The sequence below is a fragment of the Buteo buteo genome, chromosome 4, assembly GCF_964188355.1.
Source record: "Buteo buteo chromosome 4, bButBut1.hap1.1, whole genome shotgun sequence".
Taxonomy (NCBI): domain Eukaryota; kingdom Metazoa; phylum Chordata; class Aves; order Accipitriformes; family Accipitridae; genus Buteo; species Buteo buteo.
The window spans coordinates 29,652,489-29,673,989 of NC_134174.1; the positions used below are offsets into that span (position 1 = coordinate 29,652,489).

Sequence of the window (21,501 nt, forward strand, 5' to 3'; positions counted from 1 at the left end):
ACAATTCACTGTGAATATGCACATAATTCTAAACAATGGCTTTTACATCTCCAACATTCAGTTAAGTATGCATGCTGTGTAGTAGTGAAAACTGGATGACAAGTATGCACTTTTGTTATTCTAAGTGAAATTGAAAGCATGTATTTTTCCCATGAACTAAACCTCTTGTTGAAATCCTTTGGATTTTAGCCAGAGAGCATTAGGTAGATTGCCACTAAATTTTTCATGAAAGTTCTTCTTTTTATAATAGTTATGGTTCTTTATTTAGTTGATAAAAAGGAGTAAGTTATTAATAGGACACTGATAGGCTGTAGCTTTCTTTACCCCTGTTACTGGTAAACGTAAATACAAAAACAAAAAACAGAAGACAGGGACACTGGATACTTTTAAAATGAAACAAGATGTGAATATGATTTTTATGATTATTTGGAGCAAAACATTCCCTTCTCCTTCCTTCTCAGTGTTTCAATAGAGTTCTTACATGAGAAATAACTTCTGAGTAGGGGCCAAACTGTGTAAGTTAATGAATTATACTGATTGCTGTGGTTTAAATAAACCCAGAAAGATGTGTCTGTGTTTCCTCTATAACAATTAGAAAAAAGACCAGTGACTTTAATCACAGTATAAAAGTTACTGCACATTTACAGAAGCTACTTTTGACGTGACCTGCTGTTCCTGGAGATATAGAAGGAACTTTCTACCAGTAGTTCATGCATTGAAGCTCTTACGTTGTCTCTGCTTGCCTCTAAGTCAAACCCTTCATATCTTGTTCTGAAATGAAGCTTCTCAGATTTTCAATGTCCTTTAATGCAGAATTGCAGCATTGCCTGGCTAGTTTGTTGGCTTTCAAAGTATTTCTTTAAATGCACCTCAGTCTTCGTCTTACCTGGTCCTGAGAATCCTTTTTGTTTTGTCAGAGCTGTCTGTACTAGGTTTGGGGTTTCATTGCATGCTTTACTGTTTTGTTGTTACAGGGTTAATGCTAAATTTTGGACTGCTGATGTACATTTTTGTAGGGTGTTTCTTGTTTTTTTGAAAGAGAATTCTGACTTGGGACTCGTAAAAGAAGTTATGTGAACCAAGCTTAGCATATTTTCTTCTAGCTATCCTTCAGGGAATTAGGAAGGACAGATTATTTTATGTAAATTTACAAACACATTGAGTGTGGTTTGGTTTCTGCCTTTCTGTAGCAAAGACCATTTAAATCGGGAAACACCCCTGAAAAGGTAAATGGATGTTAAGAAGGAATGTAAAAAGTGTTTACAGGGTGTATATAAGCTGCATTTTTGTTATTCATTTTTATCTCAATGTGTTTACAGCTGAAATTCTAGAATTAGCAGGAAATGCAGCGCGAGACAACAAGAAAGGGAGAATTGCCCCCAGACACATCCTCCTGGCAGTTGCAAATGATGAGGAACTGAATCAGGTACCTGCTTACATTTCAGTGCAAGAGTTACGTGCTGTGGCATGAATGAAGCTGCTACCACAGAAGGTTAGAAACAGTTTAGTGTGACACATGAATGAGAACACAATTATTAGAACAGAAGATGACAAGATTGTGCCCACCAGAATAAAAGCAAACAAAAAAGAAGATTCTAAGACATCTCAACTTAAATCCTCTGGATATAAATGTTGCTGCTTTTGTAGCCTGTGAGTCCTGTTGAAGTGGGTAAACTTGATGCTTAATTTTTCCCTCAGGGACATCCAATACTTAAAGAAATAAGTGCCTTATGGAAGACCTTTTCCCAAAAGCTGTAGAAATGTGTGTTTTCTGTTATACTGGCTGCAAGGCCCACCTTGTGTAGGGATCTAGCTCACTCTCTGCTATTGCTGCCTCCAGGAGTGCCTCTCTGACTGTATGCCCAAGTCCTATCAGCAACCAGAGTGTGGGTTGCAGTGCTGTGACCCTGAGGATCTCTTGTGGGATCACATCTGCTAAACTTGTTGAGTGAGAAGAGAGATCATGGCATGAGCTGTGAATTGCAGCATTCAGGGGTGCCAGAAAGGTTCAGTCAGCATCAGAGGATCTCTTCTTGGTTGGCCCCATGTGAAAGATTACTGCACTTAATTTGACCGCTTTAAATAATGAAAATGCAGGGCCCATAAAGTCATCTAGCTCTGTTTCCAGTCAAGGGGACTGAAAAGTCAAAACAGAGGCCAGAACAGAGGGAAAAGCATGTTAACACTACCAGCCCATTCCCTGCTCTGTGGTGTTGGTCACTGGCCTGTGAAGTGGGGACTAGATCTAGTGCTGTCTGTTAGGAATTAGCCAGACTTTGTCCTCCACATAATATCACAGCCCATTCCTGTCGTTCACCACTGCAAAGCAGGTTCTTGGGGCTCATACTTGCTTTCACTGAATGTTTCCCTGCCAAAGGGATCTGCAGCCAGTCCTCCTTTGAGCAGGGCTGTGGTCCAATCATATTTTTTTTAGGTAGCCTGCAGGCACTTATCATCTCTTACCCTCATTCACTGCTTGTAAGTCACCAAGGACAGGTATGCAGAAAGACTAGCACTGGAAGAGAGAAGAGTGATTGACCAGTACAATAATAGAGTTGTCTGGGGTGTGCTGGCTGACCTCACCATCACCTGTCAGGTTTCTTGTTATTGTGGATTTTCTCCCTAATAGTTTTTTGGGTTGGTTTTTTTGGGTTTTTTTTTTTTCATGATAAAGGCATAAGGTTCAATGCTTTAGGAAGCGTGGACTCTACTTGTGTATGTGTAATGTAGTCAGCAAAAATAGCTTGAGTGCAGACTAAGAGAATCTGTAATGTGCTCCTTCGTACTGCTTCTGCTTGTAGTTGCTAAAAGGTGTGACTATTGCAAGTGGAGGTGTCCTGCCCAGAATTCAGCCAGAGCTTCTAGCCAAGAAACGGGGTGCCAAAGGCAAATCTGAGACCATCCTTTCCCCTACTCCTGAGAAGAAGGGAAGGAAAGCCATGGTAAACAAAAAGAGTGGGAAGAAGGCAAAGTCTACCAAGGCCCGGACACCCAAAAAGGTAAGCATGAGGCAGATATGGGATTCCAGAGGTGTGGGAGAGGGAGTAGATCAAAGCCAGCTAAGACCATGAGGAAGAATAAATTAGCACTTCTGCATTGTTTGTTTGTAACAACTGGAAATAGGAGGTAGGAGTTGATAATAGACACACCAGGATTTTTTTTTTCCTCTAAACTTTAGAAATAAAGGCAAACACAGTATTTTTTTAATGAATTTTTGTAACAAAAACCTTTAAAGCTTTGAGGGAAACTTTTCAGATTTCCATGTCACCCTTTGCAATACTTTCTTGATAACTGTAGAATCTCTTTATCTCCACGCTAATTGTGTGGCAGTGAACTCTAGCTTTTAAAAGCTAAAGGAAGCTGTTTTTTAAAGCATTTTCTACTTGAGAGATGTCATGCTTTCAGCCTTGTGCAGTTACTGGGTTGCTGTTAAAAGATTTTTTCACTGTCCAGAGAACATGTCCTGACATGGTACATAAATGTTAGTTTGACAAGCTCTTTGTTTCTTGTGGTCTTAGGTGTGCTGTTAATGGTTTTTAAGAGTTGCAAGAAGAATAAATGAATCAGAACTTGACTGATGCACCTTCTCTTATGGTTGCCCATCCTCTATCACCATCCTAAACGGTTTAATTTGGTAAAGCAGTAACCCAGATCAGTGCTCTTGGTTTGTCATTCCAGAGCGTGCATCTTAAAATGCTGCTAAATTTTTGATTGGTTAGGATTAAATGATATTAAGCTTTGACCTAAGCTTTTTAAACTTGTGTTAAGCACAACTTTCTGGATGCCTGTAAGTTTAATACATTTCCATAGCTGAGAATACACAGAAACAACTTTTAAAAAGAAAACAGCTGCTTAATAAGATGCTTAATAGGATGCCTCTGTGTATTGATCTCAGCTACCACCTTACTTTGAATTGTGCACATGCAGAGTCTGGGACTTGTTAGGAAGAGCTAGCTTCTTGACATACCTTAAATCAAATATTGAGAGATGTGAATATGTGCTCCTGCAGCTCTGGTAGGAACAGGTTTCCTGCTCCTGGACCTAGGCTGCATAAAGGAGTGTCCCCCACAAAGGGGATTTTGCATTCAAGCTTCAGCTATTAGTTATTTCGTTTTGTCATTCTGACTGCTTGTATGGAGGTGTGATGACTTGCTCCTGTCGATATGGATTCAGATGTATGATTTATTAGCTGAGACTTTCGATTTTTTTCAGATTATAAAGATGTTTCCTTCAGATTGGAGCATTTGACTGGGTTACTAAGTAACTAAGTTTGATTTAGTATGAGCTCTGCTCTGTCAGCAGCAAAAATAAACTAGCATACACTCACACATAAATACAACCTTAATTGTTAGTAAAACTGCAGATGGATGTGGGCGCCCTGACTCTTAATGTGACTACGAACGTATGTAATGCCTCAGATGAACCTCTGATGTTTTAGCATTATATAAACAGTGAAGACCTCTGTTGTTACATAATCTTTGGGGATTAAAAGGCTATGAGTAATATATTGATCTGAGAAATGAGATTTGTAGTAACTGATTAAATCCATCCATTACTGAATAATGGTAAATGCTGATTATTTTTTTTCCTTTGAGAGTTCTTGCTTTTTTCTCCCCCCAAATAGAACAAACAAAAGGACAATGAAAAAGAAGGCGCTTCAAATTCAACATCTGAAGATGGACCTGGGGATGGTTTCACTATCTTGTCCTCCAAGAGCCTTGTGCCAGGACAAAAGGTAATACAAAGTTAGAACAGATTGGGATCACAGCAATGAAGCCTAGCATAAGTGGAATGATGCTTTTGATCTAACACCAGTACAAAGTATTCTCTACATTCTCCCTTAGTGGTCCCAAATTTAAGGCCAAAATTCACTCAAGTCATGGATGGAGTAGAGGGTCTCAACAAATATGTCTGCAGATAAAAGATTTCCAAGAATAATGTTGGTCAGTCTCTCTTCTGTAGAGAGCGCCATACTGATTCATTTCTTGGCCTAAGCTGTATTAGTTTTGTTCAGTTTGGACTTGGCTGTGTTGTACCTGGCATACTGCCAAACCAGGTTTCACCTTCTAGACTATTTATTATTTATAAAAGAGTATTTCTGGGCCAGGTCCCAGGATCACCCAGCAACTTCCATGTGTTGGTTTGTGCCAGAAGCCTGGGTGCTCTGTCTGAAAGTGGGCTGTGTGACGCTGCTCTCTCACTGTTCAAACTGAGGACCTCACCAGAGCTGCAGGGCATGCCGACTTCTCCATCTCAGCACAGACTGTGACACCTTGCCTGGCCAGAATTACAAAATTGTCCCACCAAAATACCCACATGTCCTTGGTGTCCAGCCAACTGTTGGTCCTGTACTTTTTTCTTTTTTTTCCTGTACTCACCAAGAGGGAGAGTTTTTTGCCTGCCTTAATTTTTGGACTCTTTGAGTGAAGCTAGAGTTTTTCTTACAGATTTAACTATGGAGATACAGCAAAGATTTTATTATTATTATTATTATTATTTCAAATAGTAAGGTCATCTGGAAAAAGTGTTCTTCCTGAAATTGCTTCTATAAGCCCCCTGTGCTGATGGTGTACCCTGTTTTATGAAGCAGCACTTAAGAGTTCAGTCTGTCTGATCCTATCTCTTGCTAAAACAGTGGTCTAGAATGTGCCAGACACATAATAGATCCAAAAGATTGCTAAAAGCTGTAATCTGGCTGGGTAGGTGAAACTTTGATCTCCTTTATTAGAGTTCAGTCCTGTCCTAAGTTCCTCCAGAATCTGTGCAGCTTCTCACTTTCTTCTCTAAAATGGGCAGTGCTTATTGTTCTGGTTAGGACTTAAGTACCACAGTGTATCTTGGAAGAAATGAAGCACGCTGGGCACATGTTCAGCAACTGTAAAGTCTTTTTAATGATTTTTAGGGTTTCTGTCCTGTGTTGTTGCTCAAAGTGATGAGGCTGTGAAATCTGGGGAGCAGCCTTTTCTGAGCACCTTGAGACATCAAGTTTTGGCCAGTTCCTATATCCAGGTGCATGGGGGGGTAAAGCATTCCGTATTTTATTTATGCCAGGAACTGAAAGGGTAATTAATTAGTGGGATGGTGAAGCCTTTATAGATCAGGATAGTGTCCAGCCCTTCTTCTCAGCCCTTACAGTAGTTTACTGGGGGAAGTGTTTCTACAGAAAAGCCTTCTAATTTTAGTGTTTTTCTCTTTAAACAAAATCATTTCCAAAGTCAGCCTTTTCTCTTCAAAGTGTGGTGCTAGAACATGAATTTTCTAGCAGTAACTTCCTTTGGAGCAAGCTCCCAAGCTGTGGGCATATCACAAAATGATCTGAGTGGTTTGCAGATTAATTAAAGGCTAAAAATCAGAATCACACATATTGAACACAGTAAGACTACTAATCTCTGAAAGACTGAATCCAGCCTTCTTTCATTTTAGTTTTTTGGTATGAAAATGATTTTGCACTTGGATTACTATTTTATTTTTTTTTCTACTCCCTCATTATTATTTTACAGCTTTCTCTGACACAGAGTGACATCAGCCATATTGGCTCCATGAAAGTAGAAGGCATCGTTCACCCTACAACTGCTGAAATAGACCTCAAGGAGGAAATAGGTGAGGCTCTGCTACAGGCAATAAAAACAGATCTAGAGTTGGAACAGTAGCTGGTCTACTAGCTGCCTGCTGAGATCCCATCATGTTTCATCTGAATCTTCCCCAGGCCATAAAATATCACTTACAACACTTCTGAAAATCAGGCTGGATCTGACTAGGTATAACAGGCTAATCACTAATTTATCTTTTTTTTATATGATGCCTTACGACAGTCAAAACACAGATAATTTGTTGAAGCACATGAGCAGCAAAGGTGTAAATAATCATTATTGCAGTCTTTACTGAATTATTTTTACGTTTGCCTCTAAAAATTCCGTGACAAAAATTATATATTAATAAGTTTTCTAATTATGCTTTTTATTGTAGGATTTTACATACTTTAGAAATACTCATGTTCAAAGCCTTATACTGCTCATGTGAAATAAGGAAATATTATTACAAATAATGTAATAATGTGTACAAATATGAAAATTTAAGCAAGGGGGAGGTAAAAAAGATACGCAGTCAGTCACATAGAGAGGCAACAGAATCTAGTAGCGGGCTTTTGGATCATTGTTTTATACAGTCAGTCATCGAGACCTTCACTGGCATCCCAGCTGTGTTTATTTAAGAAAGTAGTAGGGTTTGTATGTTGAGTTGATTTTGGAGGCTGAAAATCTGAGTTCTGAAAATCTCACTCTTCACTATTTTAGCCATAAGTCAGAGTAAGACAGCATTCTTACAGATAATTCTCTTAAAGTAATTTCCAGTAATAACATGCAGGGGTTTTCAAAACCAATAAAAAGTAAACTTTATCTGTGGCTAGATACAGTGGTAAACATAAACATCAGTTGCCTCTGATAGAGGGAAACAGGATAATATGTGTACAATGTTGTTCTTTTAAATAATGTAGAGTTGTTTTTTCATACTGATACTTTGAAGCCAAGGCCTTTTGCTCTGTGTCCTTGCAGGCAAGGCATTGGAAAAGGCTGGAGGGAAAGAGTTTTTAGAAACGGTGAAAGAGCTTCGCAAATCTCAAGGACCTTTGGAAGTTGCTGAAGGTAAAAAGGATACTACGCTCTCTTTTGGAAACAGCTCATTTCATATGTTCTTTTCTCTGGACATTCTGATCTGTTCTTGATTATATACGTGCCTTTGCTTATGTGATGTAAATGTTTCTGTTTCTTCTTCAAAGCTGTTGCTGATATGGATAGCCTGCTTAGATGAAAAGAAAGGAAGCATAGGATACTTGTGTGCTGTGCACATTCTGTCTTTGGGCTTCTAGGTGCCACCAGAAGTTACAGCAGGCTGATTAATTTATCTTAGGCAACTCCTGCCTGTGGGAGTCCAAAAATTAAGGAAAACTTGTGCTGTCACCTCTGTGCCATCTTTCCTGTCCTGTTTGTACTGCATTCCTTAGTGAGAATCAAACAACTCTCAGTCTAACATATGAGGTATAAGAACAGTGGTAGTTTTTAAATTATTCTGCTTTATGCATATTTGATGAACAGTATAATCCAAACAATTACCTTACTTTGAACACAAATAAAGATGTGATACGATCTTTAGAACTGGCATGCTTTTTGGGAAAGCAATTACTGGTCTTCTCCCAGGCACTACAGCTACATTATAGAAATACAAATTACAGAAGAGCTCCCTTCAAATATTTAAAACATCTGTAGCAGTGAATAGTTTGGGACTTGAGATTATGCCTTCCTTTGTGGACAAATTAAACCAATTTATAGGGGTTGAAGGTGGCTGGAGGGAGGATGGAGCAAAGTTACAATGTATCTTCTAGTGCTTTATTTGGCTTAGTATCTCAATAGTCAAGAAACTAAATGCTTTAAATAGTCTAGTTTTGGAAATTTCCTAAATGAATAGCCTAGTTTTATAATCTCAAATGACAGGGAAATTTTTGTACAAGGTATTTTGCTTCACTTTCACATTGAATCAAAAATATATGCCATAACATCAAAGTAAACTACTTTTCTTTGTCAACATTATTACCTAACTAGAAAATAGACTCCTTTTAAGTTATTAAGGCAGTCGCAGGAAAGAAGATAATCTTAGTTTAATAGACAGGAAAACGTATACTCTTGAGCATTGTGTTGTATTGCTGTGTTTGAAATTGCTCCTTCTGGTTTTGATGCAAGTGATAATAAATTGTTGTTAATCACTGGAGGTCTACTGCAAACACTTGAGCTCCAGCCTAATGGGCTTGAATTCAAGTGCTGCTCACAGGATACCTGTGTTGTTTTCAGTCAATTTGCTCCCTATGGTTAACAGCTTGATGATTGTCTCTGGTTGAAATTTAAGTAGCACAGTGAAGCATTAGACAGAATTCCTCTGTGCCTGCAACAGACTTCCTCTGCAATCATGGACAAGTGAATAAATCCAAGTTTTTCATCCTTGGGCTTTAATTGCACAGCTAATTTCAGGCTGTTTAACCTGAAATTCCAGACACTCAGATTTCCAGAAGTGCTAATGGTCGCAATTGCAGCAAAAGCAAACTGTTGCCATGCTGTGGACTCTGCAGGTCCTGGAGAAATATTAGGCTTACTCAAAAATTAATCTGAGATTTCTAATTGGACATAACTGGTGGAGACTTTCAACAAACATCTTTGATTTTCATGTCATTATCTGAAATTACCCAGCTGTGAAGTGGGTCTAAATATCTGTGCAAAGCATTCAGATAAGGCTGTGACAGCACTGCAGAAATGTCTATTGGGGGATTAATGATACTGTGTTCAGTGCAAGGTTTTGATACTTTGCATAAAATAAATCCAGAGGCCATGCTGAATGAGAAAGCTAAAAAATATTATTGAATAATTGTGTTAACCAAATAAGCCCTGGGTTCTTTGGTCTCTGAAGAAATAATAATTGATTACAAAAGTAATGACGAGACAGATTATGATTGCAAGTGAGCCATTGTGGCATATTTTAATTCCTAATGTATTTCTTTGGAGAGGTAATGTAATTAAGAAAGTACGTTGGATTGAGAGGTCATTGTGGGGTGGTTTCTATTCAAAACTAAATGTTATATTTTCATTTGTGTTAGCTGCACTTACTCAGTCTAGCGGCCTAGCAGCAAAGTTTGTCATCCACTGTCACATCCCACAGTGGGGCTCAGACAAGTGTGAAGAGCAGCTTGAAGAGACTGTAAAGAACTGCTTAACAGCCGCAGAAGACAAGAAGTTGAAATCCGTGGCTTTCCCCCCGTTTCCCAGTGGCAGGTATGACTCTTTCTGCATAAGAGGATTCTGTATCGGGTAGCAGCGGTATAATTAGCTGTCAGAGATGTGCTGCTGTGATAGACAAGTACCCTCTGGTCTGTGGCACAAAAGGGGCTGACCCTGCCTCCAGACAGGGCCGTGGCAGGTGCCTTCTGACACTGTGCTTCTCCAGATTAAAGGACCTTGAAGTGCAGTGTTTGCTTGGAACAACCAGTAAGCCTTTATAGAGAGAAATTAGCTAACCCACAGGAGAGCTGAGTGGACTTACTGTGTTTTCTGTTGCTAGGCAGTAATTTTCATTCTTCTACTATGGGCCTACACCACCTCAGTTTTTATGTCCCTTTATTTTTGCTGTGGTGAATCTTATTAAAACTACATTTGTACTAATAAGATTATACCAGCATAATACTGAAGAGAAGTAACAGTGATGCACCCTGAGCTAGGTAAGTGGGGGGTGTTCACTTAAGTCATCCCAAGAAATATATATTAAACAGACTAGTCACACAAAATGTTTTCTTTCAAAAGAAATCACTGTTTCTCAAATACAGTTCTGCTTTAAAAAGGGAACTAAGAAACCAACTATAAAACTATACATTTCTTTCTCAATAACTAGCAAATAAAATGTGCTTGACTAAGAAATCCAAAGTATTTATCTTTTTCTTTTTTTCTTTTTTTTTTCTTTTTTTTAAACTGACAGTTCATTAATCTTACTTGGTCTCTGATCACAAGAAACCTTACACAAACCCTGCTAACTGCAGAAGTTGTTCTTTCATGCTGGAGTTCGCACACTTATGTTTAATTTGAAATGTAACTACTGATTTTGTTAGTAAAGCCCAGAGAGTAGAGTACATAGTACAGTCCAGTTGTGTTGGCCCAGTAGTGAATAAAATGAAAGTAAAACTGCATTTTGATCAGTGAAATCACCACACATCACTGAATACACGGGAGGTGAAAATGCTGGTTTTGCACAGACACTTTAATATTTTGATGGATCAGGGCAACAGAATAAATAGAGGGGCAGTGCAGTTTTTAATGATTTATACACAGATCTTTCTGTTTATAGTGTTCAGTCAAAGCAAAATGTGATAAATTATTTTACCACTCTTCAATAATATAATTCAGCTTTCAAAAATTAACTGTAGCTTTTAATACCAATAGAAATAGTCTCTGTAGACCTCATGTCTCCTATGAGTGTTACCTAAGAATAATCCAGTCTTGGAGCACATTAGTCGTAGTGCAGATTCTTCTGCTGCTTAGTTCCATTTCACTCTCTGTTGCTCTTACAATTACTCCAGCTAACAGAAAATAGAGTAAGTCTTACCAGGTGCTGCTGGTTTACACTTTTTTGTCAAAGGACCTCAAAGTTGTATGAAAAAAGGCAGAGTTTTTCAAATAAGACTTAATGGTTTTGCTATCATTTTATTCCACCTACACGTCTGCTCAAGAAATGCTGGTTTTGTTGAGTAGATCAGGAATTATGCTGTATTGGTTCTGTGAATTTTCATCTTTCCTCTGTCCCATCTTAGGGACTATTTACAGTAACTGATGTAATGTAGCAATAGATGGGATATCTCAATTGTGCCAGGGTTTTTCACCTGTATAATCTTGTCATTAAAAAGTTGAGAAATACAGTTTAGATGAAATTACTTGTGCTGTGAAGCAGATATAAATTAACTGAAAAACATTTTCAAAAAGTCCTTGTCAGTAACTTGCTGCCAGAAAGGCGTATTAGCTGGGTTGCTGCAGATGCTGTCCAGGGACTAAAAATAGGAAAATCTGTTTGCTAGTAATCATTTAGATTACAATGAATATGGATACAGCAGTTGTTGATGACTAGTTTCCAAGCTCCTTTTTGGATGGTTTTTAATACAAATATGATAAGTAGTCTGAAATCACTAACATGAAGTAGAGTAAGGAGAAGTGAGTAGTACTACACTTAGAAAGGGAATTATAAACAAATACACGTGACAGTGCTATCAGTGGGCGCGGGGAAGAAAAACCACTGCAAAGGCAGCAGATGCTATTAAAAGAAATACTGTAATTTTTCAAGTGTAAGGATTGTTAGGCACTGAGATGGCTTATCTGTGTATTCTGATGTTGCCCCATCACTGAAGATCTCTTAAGTATAGGTTAGACAAACTTTTCTCAGAAGCAGAAAAGTTATATGCAATCCTGCCTCAGAGGAAGGACATGGGCTAGGCTGTGCTGGCCAATTTTTTTGGCATGGATCTAACTTCCTCTGGAGCATTATGATGCAGCAGAATATAAGTAGGAGGCATTAAACTCAAGAGCAGCCAGCAGAGTTATGCCCAAAGACCCACCGGAAATCTCAGCTGGGTATTAACTCGCCTTCAAACAATTCAGTATGTCCCAGTAAAGTCTCCTCAAAGGTGCGTGGCTTGCTACATGCTCACGTAGCAAGCACTGCATTGACACTCTTCAGTGTTGTGCAAAATCAGCAGAACTATTATTACAAGCATTGTCAGGCAGCGGAGAAACTCCAGCAGAGAATGCATGTTCTTCCCTCCAGATGTCAGCGGAAGACACACACATGTATCGCTTCAGGAAGGGATGCTTTCTAGGTCAAGAAATCTGTTTAGTGTTAGACAAGTAGAACAATGTGGAGACCTTCCTAAGCATGAGCATACTGCAAGGCAGAATATTTTGTTAGATAGGCATCAAGTTCAAACTGTAGAACAGTTCTTGAAATTATGTCCAGTATTGTAGCAGTCGTATTTTTATATAAACAGAGATGCAAAGCAGCTGACCTTCATGATAACTGTGTTCTTTGCCATGTGCTCTCAGCCAGTTACCTTGTAGCATGGAGATGAGGGTGAAGGAACTGTGTTGCAGCTGAATGGTTTTGTGACTTGGAAAAGGAGGATGAGAATGATTAAGATGGAAAAAATGCTGCTGCCAAGAAACTTGAATCTCAAGGATGTGGGCCAGGTGCCCCAAGAGATGTCAACACAGTTGAAAAGTCCACTTACTCTAAAGACTGATAGCTTTTAGCTTTTCAGATTGTAGGTTAAAGTATATTACCATCAAAATGAATGAATGAATGCGTCTTGGCCTTAATTTGGCTTGGGGCTGTAATTCCAGTTATTTTCACTGAAGTCTCATCAAAGTATTTTTAATGACAGAGCGAGGAAGTCAGTTAAGTAGTTGAGGGGGGTTGGTTTTTTTTTTCACTTTTCAACTAAAAAAATAATTATCCCTTGAACTTTTTAGCCTGCCCAGCATGGCATGGAAAAGTTTAATTCAAAGGGGGAGAATGTTAAAAAACTTTGTGTGGTTATAGAAAGTAGAAGCAAATGAAAACAGTAACTATGCCAGCAAGGAAACTAATACAGCAGCAGATGAATATTGCTGTCAAAACCTTGGGGTTTGCTTCTGGGATTTACACATTGCAAAACTGCAACTGGCACTGTCTTAACAACAGCCTGTTGTTATTACAGCTATGGCTTGTTCCTTTCAGCATCACGTGTGCATAATGCTTGTGCAGGTGGCTGACACTCACTTGTTCTGTTTTCTTCCCCTACCGCATAGAAACTGCTTCCCAAAACAGACGGCAGCCCAGGTGACTCTAAGAGCTATTTCCACCCATTTTGACGGCACCAGCTCTTCCTCCTTGAAGAACATTTACTTTCTGCTCTTCGACAGTGAAAGTATTGGCATCTATGTGCAAGAAATGGCCAAGCTAGACACTAAGTAGCAATGGCAGCCAAATGAAACTTTATTTTTCAACAAACTTGAGTAGCATTAAAAGCATTAGAGGTGGGTTTTATTTTTTCAATGTGATGAGGAGGGGGAGTGGTAGTAGTGTGATGTGTTGTGACTTGATGAAGAGCTGTGACTAGAGATGAGAGGGGTTTAGTCCGATTTCTTCATGCTATCAGCATCCTCTAGCCATTTATATCACCTTAAGCAACTGAGTTACCATCTCTTTTCAGGAATTTGTTTAGTGTCCCTTGTTACTTTAGTTTAGGAGTTTTTAAACAGTAACCTCATTTTAGATTTGTAGTGATGAATTTTTCACACACACATACACAAACACACACACACACACTTTAAAGAAAGCTCTTAAAAATGTTCTGCTTCCTTTTGCTCTCCCTTGAGGGTAGATGGTAAACTTCTGCCTCTAGCCCACAGAGAGGGGAAAAGGATTTTATAAGAAGTGATGCATGAAGAGCTTCTGTTTTGCTTTTAACTCACAATAATCTCTGTAATTACTGAGAATATTTCATGGTGATTTTGTTTGTTTTATAAGAAAAAAGAAAAAGATGTGTCAAGTGTGGTTATTGTTATAAACCCTACTTTTGCTATGGGAATTTCTCACCTTAAAAAAACCAACCAACCAACCAACCAAAAAACCCAGCAGCATCTGTAACTAAGTGCTTGCTGTGTCACACTTAGCATGCAACTAACCAGCTCTTCTGGCTGAAGTACAGTGCTATAAGGGACATAATTAAAGCTGCTGTGGAGATGTTGACACAAAGCTGCATTATATTCTGTTGAGTTCCAGGATTACCATAGCCTCTTAAGGCTTTAGGCAGGCTTTCCCCAGGCAGTGCTGCAAGCCATTCTTCCTGCATGCTGCAGAGCAGATTCCAGATCTGTAAGAGGCAGGTACTTTTTAGAAGAGCAAGAGCAGAGAAAGCCAGGGAAAAACCACATAACAAAAAAAACCACAGAGATTTTGAAAACCACAGTGTTTATTGTTACAAATCAAGGTAAACCAGGTTTCTTGCTCAGAGCTATCTCAACAGGGAAGTAAAAGAAACATTCCTTCCCTGTTTTTTTAATCCTGAGAACTGTGCACTTCATTTGGAAAGTGTCTCCTTCCCCTTGACAGCAAGGCAGGGCACCCCTTTAATGCAGCATGCTGACAGGTGGCTTTAGGAAGTGCTGCAGGAGACAGTATCAGTCTGTCCAAGCAATAAAAGTGCACCCTCTCCCTCTTCAAGTTGCTGTGTTCCTTGCTGGTTTTTTACTGATCCCCTCTTAAGAGGGCATTGTCTGTCCCATTGTCTTCCAGCTCTTGGAGACAAACAGGTCCCGGCTCTTAGCGATGGTCACCAAAAGACGTCCCACATAGTAACCGTTCACCTGGCCTACACCATCATTCCTGCCCATTGAAAGCAGGAATGTTAGTGACCCTGGAAAGGTGATATAGAGGTTTAAGTTAGGCATCAAACCCTACTACATGTAGGTGGTGCACTTCCTCCAAACCGTCCCTTCCCATCCCCACCCCCTCTCACGCCCACACCTAGTGCTAAGCACAGGACCCATGTGCTGCATGACAAGAAAAGAAGCAGGCCCAAGGAGAACTACTTGCAACTCTCCTTTCTACCATCTGCTCTACCTCTTTCCATAATGGGACTGCAGGTAGCCTTTACAAAACAAACTGCTCTCCAGATATCCTCCATCCATGTGGAGCAGCTTTCAACATGGTTATGGTAAGTGTTTACATCAGTTGCTTATTAATGACACCCGTCGCCTAACCAGATGTTTGAGGCTAGATTGTTCAGTTTGTGTTTGTTGTATAGTTTAAGGGGAGAAAGGAGGAGAAAGTCAAGTCATCTCCTTGTTCCTAGGATTCAGTTGGACACTAAGCCATTTAAAGAAAAGGAAACAAGTTTGATAAATAGCAGACACCCTCCAGTAGATTTATCAGGAAGACATTAGTGAAGAAAGGACACGTTGCGTTCATAGACTAACACAGGTAATTAACATCTGCAGTATCTTTGGCAAGAACTAAGATGAAGCCTGAACTATAAGCTTATACAGTCAACCCCAGTTGTGATTTCCTTCACCTCTAATCAGTGTCCCATGCAAGTTCTGATATATATGTGTTAAATAGCTGTTCCCTGCAGAAAAGCAGCCCAACAGCTAAGGCCAGGTGCTAGGAGATTACCTTACCTGGTTCATAGGTTTTAAGAGGCTTATGTGTCAGGCTGTTGATGATATTTGTCACCACAATGTTGGCATGAAGCCCAGCATGGTAGGCCATCTTCGGTTCTTTCAGATCTGCACAGTCCCCAATGGCATAGATGTTCTCATAGCCTTCCAGCTGGAGGTGCTTGTTAACTTTCAAAGCACTGTTACTTGCCATTTTGTCCCCTGTTTTGCCAAACAGTAAGTTTTCAGAAGGAGCTTTGTGTTGCTTGTTGTAGCCCGAGACCCCAAAATGCTGATGATGTTATCAAACATGTCATTGACACAAAGTGAGGAGTTGGTTTTTCACCCTCTTTTCTACATGTCAGGGAAGAGGTGCTTTTTGCCTTGCTGTAGTTAATTATTGCAGTCTCATGCAATGAATCATCCTTTGGTACTTCAGTAGAGACATTAAGAGCTAGCATACACAGCCTGAGAAAGAGACTGTATAATGGTCATACTGCTCCATAGTCGTAGTGCCATAACTGAAACTGGGCTGCAAGAGGACTCAGACTGAAGATGTATCACTGAATAACTAATCGGCTGAATGCCCTGTGACACTGATAGTTCAGCAGGAACGCTGAATCTGCTGAGCCTATTCTTGCTCTGAAGTCAGCAAGCTTATATCTAGGATAAAATCCTGGCCTTGACAGCAGGAGTTACCATCAACTTCTAGGTGTCATCTGCCTCATACTGAACTAGGACACTAAGGTTCCTTGGAGGTATTAGCAGAAGGAGCTGGAGAAGACTGTTGGCCACTCAATCTATGGTCTGTAAGTTTCCAAAGGTCACATTTCACAGTTAAGTATTTAGTGTGATCTTGGACTATTTGCTGTATCATGGAATTACCACTGCAGGTTGTATAAGGTTGTTTCCTAACCTCACAGTACTCAAGTACAAGACATTGAAGAACTGTGTTGTTTCCCCCCACCTGGTGTTTTCTTCCACTTACCAAATGCAGCAGCGTATGCTGAAGAGTTAATCTTTATACCCGTGCAGAGGACCACCATGTCAGCAACCACCTCTGTGCCCTTTTCTGTCCTTACTACCATGTCCTTCTGGAACTGGTTTGGTGTGAGGTTTTCCACATTGCTGACCCTTTCACCTGTTGCAACAGAGAGCCCGGGGTCACAAACCTTTACTAGGCTGCTGTTTCCAGCTAGCCCAGATGTATCTAGAGAAATGGGAATTCAAGGGAGCCATGCTTAGTCAAAAAAGTCAGAAAGAGGGCATCGGAAGGAGATCCTTTGGCTAAAGGAAGAGCAGCTTATAGAGCTTCAGGGTCTAGATCTTCAGAGGCATTGTTAAGTACGTACTTAATAAGAGGCGCACTCCTTTTCTGAGGAGAATCTCTTTCACCTCCTGACGGACGCTATCTAGCAGCTCTGGATCAGCTAGTGCAATTTTTGAGTGAACGAGGGTGACCTGTTGGGGACAAAACAGCAAACGGGGGGACACAGGAATGGGACAGGACTCACCTCATGCTGGGTGGGAGCAGCTATAGCTAGCTTTCTTCCACCCTGCTTAACACCCAAGGAGAGTGAGCCAGTGAAAGGCATCTAGTGCCAATAATTGCTGGTGACAGGCTATAGGGTGCCCTCAGAAGAGGAGGCAGCAGGGGCAAAGGCTGCCATTGCATGGAAACTTCTGATTTGCAGTGATCTCGGATACCTCCAGCAGGACCATCACAGAAGAACAGTCTCAGAAACAAGGATGAAGTTAATTGTAACTAATATGCTACTACCTCTTTGGCTGGGTACTCTGTTTTGATCTCTGCAGCCATCTCAACTCCAGCAGCACCACCTCCCACTACCAGGATGCGCTCAGATTTCTCAATCTTGAAGTAAAGAGGAAACTTGCGTTACAAGAGAACTGTTAAGTGCAGGAAGTCGGATACCTTCAGCCACTCCGTGAACAGACCTTTCTGAGATACATCACTGGCCCAACAGCAGTAAACCACCTAATTCATTAAGAGGAAACAAAAACCGAGAACCCCGTGTACGCTGTAACACTGTTGAGCGTTTCAGGTGTCCCCTTGTGTGGACAGCTGATCTTCCCCTGGGGCATGCAGAACGCTAGACAAGCTAGCACATGCTCCTTGCCCTGGCCTGTCCCTGCAGGCATCATGGTCTCTTATTCTTAGACACAGATGGCTCCAGATACCCATAGTGGTGTCTGGGACAGGGAAGCTGAACAGAGGCAGGCAATGCTTCCTAGGAAATAAGTTGATTCCTCACCTCTTTAACCATATCTTCATAGGTCTGGATGGCACTTTCCATGTCAATGACTTTGTTGAACTTCCCAGGGAATGGCCCATCACTGCCTGTTGCAAGAATGAGATGGGAGTAGTGAAGTTCCTGGGAGGGCAAAAGGTGGAATAGGATGTTAGACCTCTTAAAAACAGAGCCTAGAACACAGTTGTTGCTTCCTAGGTACCATTTACTCATTTCCTCTCCTCCAGCCCTTGCTGATAACTAGGAAAGGACTTGCCACTGTCAGAAAGTGACTTTAGGAAGAGACCTGGTCCAGGTGACACCAAACAACTGCCTTCCTCAGGGTCTGAGAGAAGCACCACTCTTCAGGTGAGCTGAGAGCTTTAAAGAAATTACTGTAAGTTTACAGGAAATAACCTGATATTTATGCCAGACACTGAAGCTACCATCACAGCTGGGTCCAGAGGCTAACTTCTCTCCTTCACCCTCTTCCGTACAGAGATGAAATGCTCTGGCTGAAAAGAGTCACCAGAGCTGCTGCCCTTTTTTCTTCCTGCAGTTAGATAAGGATTTGAGCTCCAGGGTTAGTTGTTGAGCTCTAAATCCAGCTCTAAGAATAAAAGCTCATCCGAGCAGTAGATGGGGTGCGGTATTTACTGCACACCCACATCCCAACACAGCTCTAGGCCACTTAGCTTGGCTAGAAGGGATGGTGCCATTCAGTGCATGTCAGGAAAGATGGTCTCTGTTGCCAAGCTCTTCAGGCTGATTAAACACTACAGTATTTCCCCACACTGCCTCTTGGTTTTAGAGGAGATGGCTGGGAGTCTGCTTCTCTCTGGGGCAGCGCTCCATAGAAGTAGGTCATGGTTTCATTCCTCCCTACCTCCTAGCATTACAGGGCCGGTATTACACATGAGCATTTGTATATCTGCCCACAGATGGCAAAAACCTAGAGGAAAGCAATCGGTGACTTCCCAGAGGGCTTGGGTTGTGGCTTCTTTGGGGTCAGGCATTTCAGCCAAGCTGGGGGTTACATCAGAATAGGAACGCTGTTGTGCGTGTGAACTCTAAGCCAGGGGCATTGGGTAGGTCAGGGTTCGTATGCTCAGCTGACCCACACTGTAGGAGATATGGGGATCTTTGCCACAACTGGACAGCATTCCCAGCTCTCGTTCAACTCAAGGGCAAAGGTCCAGTTTGTTTTTCCCAGAACATCCTGTCCTGTACACACACCCCCCCCTCCTCTGGCAGATGAGAGTTACGCTCCTTCCTGCTCAGAGGCACTTTTTCTGTAGGTGCCCTGTGGTCCTGCTCGTCTTGCTCTTTCCCTCTCAGAGGACTCCAAGCACAGACAGCGGTCTGGAACCTAAATTCTAAGTCACTTTTCCAGCCAGACATCACCAGTCAAAGCCAACATAGCCTAGATTTGGAGTACTGCATTCTAGCAGCTGAAGAAAATCCCCAAGGAGGAGAGATTCACAACACACCCTGCTGAAGGCTGGCACCCTGCATTAGCAGGTGATCCCATAAGGCACCCAAGTTACTCATTACAAGTTATTGCATCACCCACCTCACCATCACTGAGCAAGACTTGTTGCCTCCCAGGGTCTATGCCAACAACCTTGCCTTGTCGGAAGCTGTCCCCAAAGGTGACAGAGTAGGAGATGAAAGTCTTCTTGGCAAATCCTGTGGTAAGAGGAGACAACAGAGAAGAGATCTTCCTCTGTGGAGGCTAACAAACCCCTCTCCCATTCTGCCCTCACGCCATCCTTGCTCAGACAAAAGCATTGTATGCAACTGGGACGGCGGGCTGGGCCTCCGCTGTGTTATCTCTGCCCAGCAATGAGCTTCAGGACATTTGCCTCAGATCTGGTGACAAGATCAGTTCCTCAGAGGCCAGGTGACACCCTCAGCTAGGTTGCTTTTTCTCTGCTCCCCATACAGAATCTCCTGTACTGGTTTCCCAGTAAGTGCTCCACTGTGGTCCAGGGCATTTCAGGCAGGATGTCAGAGGCCTCTCAGGCCAAGCTTTTGGCATCCTTTTGATGCTTGTTCCCAGCCTTGAACGTGAGATTTTCACCCTAAATCCCCAGCAACTGGAGTAATGGGGTTAGCCCAGTCTCCCAAGTGAAGTCCCAGACAAGCCCGAGCAGCTCAGTGACAGAGTTTTATCAGCCAGGGCCTCACTGCTGAGCTGCCCAATATTTCAAGTACCAGATATAGAAAGACATCCATTCATCCCTTCCAGCTGCTGCTGGTTTTAGCTTAGTCACCTTCTAAACTCTTGAAAAAAAAAAAAAGGGGGGGGGACACGACCATCTGAGTAGTTTTTGCTCTGTTTTCCCAGCAGACATGCAATTAGCTTAATACAGACGGTCTGTAGGTCCTCCCAGAGCCAAGTATTTGTTTTCCAGATGGAAAACATCAGCTCTTTCACTCTCACCGGGGCAGAGGAGGCACTTTCAGTCCCCCGTCCCTTGTCACTCCCCGAGTATCTCCGAGCAGCCGCAGTCACCGCTGGGGGTGACCGTGGAAGTCCACGGAGCTCTTACCACTCTCCACGGCGGCACGGAGGGCAGCGACGTTGTGATGAAAAGCATCTCTCACGTCCACCAGCACGAAGGGGATGGCCCACGACTTGAGCAAGCTGGCGGCCGCCGTGCCTCCGAAGCCCCCCCCGACCACAACCACCCGCACGGAATCGTCCACGGACACCCGGGATCCCATCGTACTGCGCCGAAGCCCGGGAGGGCGGACCGAAACCGGGTCAACCCAGCCCAGCCGGGGAGCTGACGGCAGGGGGCTGGCCCCATGGAGCTGGGGCGGGGGGGCAGATCCTTCCTCCTCCTCCTCCTCGCTCTCCGCCTCTCCCCGCGGCGGGTGGAGTCGCGTTTGCCGGCTGACAAGTAAGCTGTTGCAACCGCAAAGCTGCTGGAGGGAGTTGGGATTTTTCTAGGTCTGAGTCCAGCCTGCAGACTTTGGTCCTCCCGGGTGGGGCAATGCTTCCTGCCCAGGGCACAGCGGCTGCCCAGGTGAGCACCAGAGTCCCAAGTATAGAATATTTTCCCTTTCACCTTCCTTAGATCCCCCCCTCCCCATACAGCCTCCATGTGAGAAGGGGACCGTAAGGGTCTTAGGAACCAAGGGCTGTGTTTCAAGCAAACACCCAGAGACCGGGAGAACTGCCCCGGCTGAGCCTGCCGGCTCGGGGATGGCAGCTGCAGCCTGGCAGCGAGTAACGATGCTGTGCGAGACAAGAGGCTCTGCTAATGCTGAGGATGTGTGGTCAGTCCTGCCAAAACCCAGCATTAAAAAGTTATGAGCTCATCTTTAAAAAAAAACAAAAAACAAACAAACCAACCAACAAAAAAGGAGATGGTTTTGCTTTGTTTTGGAAAGTTCGTGAACATCAGGCTTTGTCTGTCCACCTTGGCTTGTCCTTTGTCAGCTATGAATGTTGGTTAAATGCGTGTTGGTTCAAGGCCCCTTTTTGGGGGGGGAACAGAGGGGTGCCCTGCTCCTGCCCTTGCCAGAGG

General features: G+C 42.2%; 2 protein-coding genes across 5 annotated transcripts in view; one reads left to right on the plus strand and one right to left on the minus strand.

The window, feature by feature from the left end:
• MACROH2A2 (macroH2A.2 histone) overlaps nucleotides 1–14,440 on the plus strand; it is a 29,137-nt gene extending 14,697 nt beyond the window's left edge. For all 4 annotated transcript variants that reach the window (XM_075025370.1, XM_075025369.1, XM_075025372.1 and 1 more), the window contains exons 3-9: nucleotides 1,320–1,426; nucleotides 2,802–2,999; nucleotides 4,625–4,735; nucleotides 6,501–6,600; nucleotides 7,551–7,640; nucleotides 9,638–9,812; nucleotides 13,362–14,440. In XM_075025370.1, coding sequence (XP_074881471.1) covers nucleotides 1,320–1,426; nucleotides 2,802–2,999; nucleotides 4,625–4,735; nucleotides 6,501–6,600; nucleotides 7,551–7,640; nucleotides 9,638–9,812; nucleotides 13,362–13,527 — 947 coding nt within the window. In that variant the 3' untranslated portion in view covers nucleotides 13,528–14,440. The remainder of the gene's footprint in view (nucleotides 1–1,319; nucleotides 1,427–2,801; nucleotides 3,000–4,624; nucleotides 4,736–6,500; nucleotides 6,601–7,550; nucleotides 7,641–9,637; nucleotides 9,813–13,361) is intronic.
• A 64-nt stretch (nucleotides 14,441–14,504) lies between these two features.
• Nucleotides 14,505–20,986, minus strand: AIFM2 (AIF family member 2). The gene is made up of 8 exons (XM_075025373.1): nucleotides 20,518–20,986; nucleotides 19,536–19,651; nucleotides 17,987–18,106; nucleotides 17,494–17,586; nucleotides 17,066–17,174; nucleotides 16,702–16,854; nucleotides 15,735–15,935; nucleotides 14,505–14,971 (listed from the first exon to the last, which is right to left on the minus strand). The coding sequence occupies exons 1-8, from the start codon at nucleotides 20,690–20,692 to the stop codon at nucleotides 14,817–14,819; spliced, it is 1,122 nt and encodes a 373-aa protein (XP_074881474.1). The 5' UTR covers nucleotides 20,693–20,986; the 3' UTR covers nucleotides 14,505–14,816.
• Nucleotides 20,987–21,501: the final 515 nt, after the last annotated feature.

Coding starts and splice junctions, on each gene's coding strand:
- AIFM2 (XM_075025373.1), bottom strand. CDS start 20,692: ATGGGATCCCGGGTGTCCGTGGACGATTCCGTGCGGGTGGTTGTGGTC. Junction 15,936..16,701: donor AGCATACGCTGCTGCATTTG/GTAAGTGGAAGA, acceptor TTGGCAAAACAG/GGGACAAAATGGCAAGTAAC. Junction 14,972..15,734: donor TCTTAAAACCTATGAACCAG/GTAAGGTAATCT, acceptor TCACCTTTCCAG/GGTCACTAACATTCCTGCTT.